The sequence below is a fragment of the Gallus gallus genome, chromosome Z (genome assembly GCF_016699485.2).
Source record: "Gallus gallus isolate bGalGal1 chromosome Z, bGalGal1.mat.broiler.GRCg7b, whole genome shotgun sequence".
Taxonomy (NCBI): Eukaryota; Metazoa; Chordata; class Aves; order Galliformes; family Phasianidae; genus Gallus; species Gallus gallus.
The window spans coordinates 47,183,466-47,192,596 of NC_052572.1; the positions used below are offsets into that span (position 1 = coordinate 47,183,466).

Here is a 9,131-nt window from a genome sequence, read left to right on the forward strand (position 1 = left end):
CCACGCTCACATCAGCAGTTTAAAGTAAGCAACAGCGCGCAAGGAAGCAAAGCCCTGCCCATAACCCTGCGAGCAGCCGGCAGCCCGCAGGCACCGCCCTCACAAAGCGGTGACGGGCAGGAGCCTGACGGAATACGTCTTTCCTCTGCCCAATCAAAGCACGTGCCTACCCCGCGACAGCCAACGGGGAGCCGTCCTGCGACCTCCAGCTGGTGATGGCGCCCCGACGGCACATCGCGCGATACGAGGTGACGGGTACGGTGGGCAGGGGCTGAGCCGGTCACGCTTCCTCGTTCCCTTCCCGTCCCCGCCCCGAGCCTCATTCTCTGTCGAGGCGGGCAGCGTCGCCATTGGCCGCGCCGGAAGCCAACTGCGGTCTCATTGGCTGCCGGCATCGGCCGATTGGGTCGCGGAGCGGAGCTGCCGGGCCGCCCGCCAGAGTTGAGCCGGAGCGAAGTGCGGAGTGTGGCGGTAGCCGCGGGTGAGCGGAGCGGGGGTGGCTGCGGGACGGTGTGGCAGGGTCGGGGCTGGCTGGCACTGCGCTGAGCTGAGTGCGGGGGACAGCTGGTTGGGGCGCGTAGAAGGCAGGCACAGTGCCTGCGGGTCCGGGCGGTGGGGTGCCCGGTGGCAATGTGTGGGGCCGTGTGTTCGCACAGGAAGAACGCCGATGGACCTGCTGCCGGATCCCGCGCCCCTGGCTACCAGGCTGCAGAACACGCTGCTCCGCTACCACAGCATCGCCGACAGCGAGTGGCGGATCGCCAGGAAAACTGTGAGTGGTGCAGCGGCCCCTCCCGTGTCTGCTAGCAGGTGTAGGTCACGTGGATGTCACAGTTGTGCTCTGACATCTCGGTTTAGCTGTTTGGTAGGCTTAATGTCATCAATTTTTATCTTTTATAACAACATTTTTGGTCGTTCTTATACGTTATTTTCCCTTGTTAGCATTGGTAAGAGGCAAAGGGTTCCAAATATGACTTGATTATTTACTAAATTAACAAATTCAGTGTCTTGAAAGGGAGGAACAGAGCACCCAAGCCTCTCACAATCACAGAATGGTTTGGGTTGGAAGGGACCTTAAAGGTCACCTAGTTTCCCACTGCCCAGAGCCCCATCCAGTCAGGCCTGAATACCTCCAGGGATGGGGCACACACAGCTTCTCTGGGCAGCCCCTGCTGGTGTCTCACCAGCCTCTGAAGAAAGAATTTCCTTCTGGCATCTAATCCGAATCTCCCAACTTTTAGTTTAAAGCCTTCATCTCTTTTCGTGTTCACGTGGTCTCTGACAGAGTCACTCCCCAGCCTTCCTGTCAGCCTCCTGTAAGTACTGAAAGTCTGCAGTGAGGTCTCCCCACAGCTTCCTTCCTCCAGGCTGAATGAGCTCACCTCCCTCATCCTGTCTTCATAGGAGAGATGCTCAAGCTCTCTGATAGTCTTCAAGGCTCTCCTCTGGATCTGTTTTGGGCCAAGAGCTGGATGCTGCACTCCACATGGGGCCCCATGAGGGCAGAGCAGAGGGGGACAATCACCTTCCTGGTGCTGCTGGCCACCCCCCTTTTGAAGCAGCCCAGGATACAGTTGGCCTTCTGGACAAATTCAGGCATTTTGTGGACATGTTAGAAGGGTTTGTAAATGACTATTAACGTAATATCTTTAATTTTCTTCCAGAAAGATGCAGTGGTGTGGCGTAAACCATCAGAAGAATTCAGTGGATACCTGTAAGTTTGCTTGCAAAGAAGGTGAATTTTTAAGAATCCCCAAATATGCTTTGTAGTTTAGAAATGATGGTTGTGAACAAACTCCACAGATTCTCTGCAGGAGGAGCTAAGTGTATCATCTACTGTGCCTTGTTGTCTTGTAAAGACCTATACTGTTTCTTTTTAGTGTTATGCTTTTGATGCTTCATGCTTGTTTGCTGTCTAAGTAATGAACAATCAAAACTATGGAGCACACCACAAAACTCCCACTGGCTGATTTGCACAATGGGGAATGCCCTGGCATTTTAAAAAGACGGTCTGCAAACCATACTATCACATACAGGTTTGATAGGTCTGCAGTATTGTTGAGTGACAGCACAGACAGTGTTTGCACACTCTTACTGGCTATGAAACTGGTAGAACAAAATATCAAGCATGTAGTTGTGGGAGAGGTGTGTGACACGTGGAGCCTTCCTGTGAGTTTTTGGCACTGGATTTGTAGTTATCTGCAGGTAGAAGTATTAGTAGAAAACATCATTCTGAAGAAACGGGGAGTGCTGTGAAAAGATAGTGTTTGAAAAGAATCTTGAGGACTGGTAACTCTGAGTACTCTGTCCGGGTAAATTTGTTAAGGGTTGATGGTACTGGGTACAAAGTGTCTACTGACACTGTGCAGAGCCACCAGCACACTGTCAACACCAGGTTGTGTAACTTGAACAACTGCCAACAGGGGTGTGGCTGCTGTATGCAGGTGGCTGCAGGGTTGATTGTAAACCTGATGAAGAAAGGACAATTTGAAGAACATTCCAAATGCAAAACTAGAAGGCAGTGGCCTTTTAACGTGGTCCCTCAGTTCTGAAGGAAAAAAACAGCTGAGGTTGGCCTCAGCGAGGTAACTATGAGTGAAAAGGGGTGACGTGTGCAAGTAAATAAATCAGTGAGTTGTGAGACGAGTTACCTACTACTGAAAAGAACTGCTCAATGGATAAGAAGTGTTTTGAAAATAATGACTGTGATCATTTCCACCCCCTCAGGAGCTTGAAACTCAGTAACTCAAGTAATCAAAACATCTGTTGTCTACTTAAAATATAACAAATGAATGTTCTGTGGTGTCTTACACCAAATTATTTGGTAGTCTGGTAGGCTGCCAAAGCAGAATGTAGTTTATCTTCATTCTACTACTGTTACTTCTATTTTATGAAAACTGTTTTTCTCACTGTATCCTGCTCTCATTTTGTTGTTGTTGTTAGTTTTACTTTTCTCTTGTGGACTCCCTTGCTCCCATTGCAAGAGCAGCGAAATAATACGTTGGATGAAACATGATAATTCTTCTGATTTGCAATTTAAGAAATATAGATTATAGTGTAAGGATATTATTCTCAGAATAAAATTTATTGCATAAAAGAAGAGATGCACACTCAGATCTTTCCTGTATTACCTTTCTAATGCAGTCATCCCCTGACTATATAATTCCAGATACCAAGGTATCATAGTAAATATGCTGTTGCAGACTAATGGAATACTTAATAAAAAATGATTTCTTTTAAATATAAACTTATATTTCTTTAGGTACAAAGCTCAAGGAGTGGTAGAAGATATTACTAACAGAATAGTGGATCATATTCGTCCTGGACCTTATAGGCTCGACTGGGACAGCTTAATGACTACAATGGACATCGTGGAAACATTTGAAGAGGTGAAGACTTGTTTAGATTCTTCAGGGATGTGCATGTAGACTCATGTGAATCTAACATTACAGAAGAGCAGTTGTTCCAATAAGTACTAATGTTTTTCTGCCTGTTTTCTGCCATGCTTATTTATCTGCATGGATAGTGTGTATATATGCTGTGGGTAACCTTGCTTGAGGATTTCTGGCTGCTGAGAGTGGTTTCTTGAAATTTATTTGTGGTCCTTTTGGACTTCCTAGGTAGTGGGAAAGCCATATAAAGCATACATGGCTTTTAGTTCCCAGGTGTAACTATGGTTCTGTAGTTTTAGTCAGTAGTCAGGTTTAAAGGTGCCGTATATTCTCGGTCTCTGCAGCTGCAGATGACAAGTCCCGACAAACTTCATTGTTTAGACTGAAAGCAGCTCCTTCCTTCATATCTCACTGAAGTTGTCTGGAGAGCATGTAGCTGACAGAATCTGCTATCTCTATGGAAAAGGCTAGCTGCTTGCATTTATGAATACAGTGTCATTTATTATACTAAGATGCTTTTGTTTTGTTTCTCTCTTTCACTCAACAAGAACTGCTGTGTGATGCGCTACACCACTGCTGGACAGCTCTGGAACATCATAGCACCAAGGGAGTTTGTTGATTTTTCTTACACTACAAGCTATGAAGATGGGCTTCTATCATGTGGTAGGGCACCACTCAACTCTGCTTAATTCTTAACAATGGCTGTTTGGCTTAAGATTTGATTTGAATTAATAATGCTTCGGCAGTAAACATTCAAAAATGGTATGAGATGATCTCCAACAAATATTTCGGAGGTGTTTTAAAGTTCTACAGACTTGAAAAAGTGTACAGGTTACTGCAATATCCGTGAGCCATCTCTGTGTGCCAAGGGTCATTTATGTTGACTGTGGGATGGTTAAGGCAAATTGTGTGGCTTGTCTCAGCTCATACATTGAAATGAGTAGAGTAAGAAGCTTGTTAGTAAGTGGAAGGAATGTCTTTTAATGTTGATTTCTGCTTGTCAAGCTCTGCTTGTCTGTGAATGAGTTTGGAAGGAGAGCAGACAGCTTTCAGGCATGAAGGTACCCAAAAGCATTAAAGCATTTCTGTCAGTACTACTAAATTCTCCAAGTACAAAAAGGAGTTTCTATTAAATACGCTGTTTGTTTATTTTTTTTTAATCTGTCTCAAATTCATTTTCCCTTTTTTGTTTGTTTCCCGTGACAGGTGTAAGCCTTAACTATGGAGAGGTGAGACCTAATTTTGTCCGTGGATTCAATCACCCGTGTGGCTGGTTCTGCGTCCCTCTTAAGGACTATCCTAGCCACAGCCTTTTGACAGGCTATATTCAGACCGAACTGCGAGGGATGCTACCTCAGTCTGCAGTGGACACTGCCATGGCTAGTACCCTAACCAATTTCTACTCCGACCTCAAAAAGGCACTGAAATCGTAGACAAAAAGTGACTGAGAAGCCCGTGCATTTCTTGCAATCAAATTATATTGATTAGCTTAGCATGGGTTAACTACTGAGCTCAAAGGTGAATAACATTGCTCCTGAATGATTCCTGAACCTTTCTGTAGAGGAATCCGGACAACTTTGATGTGATACTTACAGTACATTCCTATTTCACAGCACAAGATCTTGTTTCCTGCTCAGCACACTGCAGCTGTGTGAGTAGTCTGAACCTATAAATCCCTTACTTCCTTAGGTGGAAAACAGCGAATGTGTATGTGAACTTGAAAAGTGGATCAGAAACTTGGCTCTCAACAACAGTACTGAGAGTGAAGTGCTCAGGGTTTTGTGGGTGCAGGTTGCTGTACAGACAGCAGCTCGTAGGAGATGCAATTTTGTAATATATATATGCATATATATACATTTACATTTAATTTAATTTTTTAATTTATGTAGTTTGTACTGGTGCATCTTTAATTTCTGTGTTAAAAACTTGCTTTGATTTATCATTGAGATGGCCCATAGCTATACTGTTAAACAATACTATTCATAAGAAAGCTCTTTGCTCATGTTAGCAAATCAAGTATTCGTTATTGGCATTTCTTTAATGTTGTAACTGTAGCTTGGTAACTGTTGTATATAACAGTCTCAGTGCGTAGATAAAGGAATGCCCTTACAGCTGATCCAAAGCTCCTTTAAGTCATGAGGTGTGTTTTCATAGTTTTTAGTGGACTTTTAGTCACACATGTAATTGTCAAAATAGCAAACCTGCAATGGTACCTCTGTAGTACTCAGCACTTCTAAATAGTTATTTTTACTAAATTTTGCATGGAACTGTGTTTTCTAGCTTAATTTTTGTCTTTCTTAGCTTTCAGTTACTAAAGCTACAGACAGTACCATTAAGTTGCTTAGGCGTAGGCTTTGGTTTAACCAGAGCAACACAGACTGCCAGCATGATGGTACAGCACAGTAGAGTTTTCTGTTGAAATTTGCAATAAGTGAACTAAGCGTCTTAAAATATGGCTGACTGAAGGTTAAAATACAAGCTATAGAGTTGCTCGGAGCTGCAGGAAGGTGGAGGGTCATGTTTTTTAGGATATTCAATCACCTAGCAATGCTGATAGGTGTGAGGACTTCGAGAAGCCTACTGTCTGTGCTGCTAGGTCCTTAGTTCTCTTTAAAACCTGACACTGAGCTTTCATTGTTGCTGTGCATCCATTTCTCAGGTGAGATTGTAATTTTCCCTGTGCTTTCCCAGTGCAAGTGTAGCTGTGTTGTAGTTTGGGAAGGTATCTCGTAGCCCTAGTGTTTTGAGGCCAGTTGTATACATACAGTTTTGGTAGTTTACTCTAAGGAAAATGCATTCACATGGAAGATGTTCCTCTGGAATATTGGCTCTTTGGGCATTAGCCACTGTAGCTGAACTTTGAATAGTAAGGACTTTTCTTTCTCATTGCTCAAGGAGAGATGTGGAAAAAAAAAAGACACCAAGTAGTAAGGGTTCTTCAAACTAGCTTCATGTTTAAGGTATACAGCACTGTTTACAATGCTTAAAGATAATGACATGAAATAGCCGTAACAGATAAAAAAAAAAAAATAACTTCTCTGTTGGGTTTTGTGTATTCTTCTGTTCCTTTTAATCTCCTTGGTTAGTCTTCCTGTCTTTCCTGTCTTTCTTGTTTCCCTCACACCCTGGAAGTTCAGAGGGTGCTCTTTTACCATCAATCGTACTGAGTAATCATTTTTCCCTGAGTGCTGGTGTGCTGCTTTGTAGTGGTACTGGTATAGAAGCAAGTAAGAAAGCCCTAGCTGGGATGAGTGCTGACATGATTACAGAGGAAGTTGTGTGAGGTGTACCTTATTTGTTCTTCCCAATTACACAGACTACATAGATAGTCATTAATCTGCTTTTTTTTAAGTCTTCATTTTAGTGTGAAAGAAAAAGTCTTTTTTTTTTTTTTTAAGGCTTCAGGGACTAGTTGAGGGGTTGTGATACAGATATAATACTCAATGTCTTCGTAAAGAGTTCAGTTTAAACCTACAGAGGCACTTCACTGCTGGAGAAGCAGGTCAAAAGGAGCATGAGATGCTTGTAGACATGAGGATGATGTTTGCAGAGCACTAGACGCTATAGAAAAGATCACAAGGTCCCTGTTCAAATACCCAGTTTAAGGACTCTTGCATTTCTATAGGGTTATCCAGCCTTATTTGTATGAAGTGAAATGGCCTTTTAAGCTTTCAGATGAAGATAGGCTGATAAAGCACAGAGCAGCCAAAGAAAGAAGACTCGTTAGAAAATCCTTGGTGTATTTTAAGTATGATGATGTTTTTTAATATACATTTCTCCATGCATGTTTATTTTTTATCAAGAGCTGTTTTAAGTAAGAGGCCAAGAGACGGAAAGATGTAGTGAATAAGGACAAATGTCTGAAAGCCAAGTGGGCCTTTTATTTTGCATTATGATGCATTATAATTTGTTCTTTAAACACCGAGTAAACTGGCTTTGTGTGTTCTAATAGATGTAGTCTATTGCTTCTGACAGTGAGTCTGAACATTTGAGTGAATAACAACAGAGACTACAGGAGGCAGAGACCAGAGCCAGATTTCTTAATGTCAGCATAATACAATTCTTCAGTTTTCAGATGAGGAAAATACATGGAAGGTGCCATCAAACCTTAAGGATTTATTCTGGTTATTCTCTTGCTTCTAAAATGTTTCTAGTTTAAGAAAGCAATGATGGACAGTGTGCTGATGACGCTACTGAAGTGATGCATTGCTGATACCTCTTCTCTGACCATTTGAAGCAGTTGAGCTATAGAGTAACACAGAACTGTAAGAAAGGTGTCTGGTTTCACAGAATATTGTGTTTGAAGTCACAACTTTCAATCCTTAGCTATACTAAAAGAAAGTGAGGAGTGTGAGGTACTGAGGCAGAGCTGTTCTTTAACCAGAATACATTCAGAACCAAAAAAGCCAGTATCAAGTACCAATCAGATCAGAAGAATTTCTTTCCCCTCCCATGGCATTGCTTTCCTCCTAAGTCAACAAACAGTCTGGATGGAGCAAGACAGTACAAAGTAGGAAGGGATTTGAGGGGACGAAGCACAGGATCACATACTCTGCTTGTTAGGAGATAGTGGAAGGCAAAGTAAATTACTTTGTATAGTTTGCTGTCATCAGAACAGCAACAGAATTTATGCAAGTTTCTGAGGTTTGCCAGTGTTTCTGTTCTTGGGAAGAGGCACATGCTGCATTCAGTACTTGAACTCAGAGTTTCAGTAGAACAGTGTCACCTGAAATCAGCTTCTTAACGAGGAACCCAAGCATAAATGGCAGATAAATGCCAGTTTTTGCTAGGGAAATAGGATGTATATAGACACATCAACAATATTTTTATATGGCTAGTAATTAAAAGAACAAGAAAGAAAGAAAGAAAGCAAACTATTCAGGGGTTTAGGTAATATATTTGTTTATTTTAAGTCTGTCTTTTTAACTATGTCCTGTATGTGTGGATGGGAAGGATGGCTAAAGATAAGACAATCATTATGTTTAGCTTTTATTTGCCGCCTAAAGCCTCCAGCTTTGAAATTTCTTTGTAGCTGTGCTACTTATTTTGTTTGTGCAGTAGACAGATGTTGGGCTAAGTGCAATGTTGGTGCAGCCCAAGGTGCTCCACTACACTGGTGAGAGGTGGAACAGTACCTCAGCCAGACACTCTGGGGACAGCACAAGCCCTAATCTCAGATTTTATTATCTTGCTATGCTTTTAATGGATCAGAATGAAAACAGTGAAAACAGTGTGTTCCTCCAGTGATCATAAACAACTAGAACTGTTTTGATAGCGTGAGCTAGTTATTCAATGTACAGGTCCATTGCTGGAAAAGTAGTGATAGTTCTATTGAACCCAGTCAAGCTAGGCCTGTGTTTAGAAAAATGAAAGTCAGTCTGGCTTAACAGTGGTTTGAATGATTGTGTTAAGTACTTAAGATGTTTCTGTTTATATTTTGAATGCAATTACAAAATAAATTAAAAGATGAATGCTAATAGACTCATGGCATGTCTTTTTCAATATCAGTGCAGGTAGTGTAGTATTCAGCTACTTTGGGGGAGTGGTGTCTAATGATGTATCTCATTTTCAGCTGTGTGGTGATGTCTCTGGTACTATTAATCTCCATATATTTAGAAGGAGAACCATGGATCTTTATCTAGAGTCATGATTCAGCCTGGGAAGATGCTCAATCAGACTTAAATTTCTGCTAAATTAAAACCTCTTGGAAAATACACTGATAGTATTTTCTCACAGCTA

The 9,131-nt window shown here is 42.2% G+C and overlaps 1 protein-coding gene across 1 annotated transcript; it reads left to right on the top strand.

Moving 5' to 3' along the window:
• Nucleotides 1-437: 437 nt before the first annotated feature.
• Nucleotides 438-8,869, top strand: STARD4 (StAR related lipid transfer domain containing 4). Its single transcript, NM_001079742.2, has 6 exons — nucleotides 438-481; nucleotides 657-772; nucleotides 1,665-1,714; nucleotides 3,263-3,389; nucleotides 3,941-4,055; nucleotides 4,599-8,869. Exons 2-6 carry the CDS (start codon nucleotides 668-670, stop codon nucleotides 4,823-4,825), a joined length of 624 nt encoding a protein of 207 aa, NP_001073210.2. The 5' UTR covers nucleotides 438-481; nucleotides 657-667; the 3' UTR covers nucleotides 4,826-8,869.
• Nucleotides 8,870-9,131: the final 262 nt, after the last annotated feature.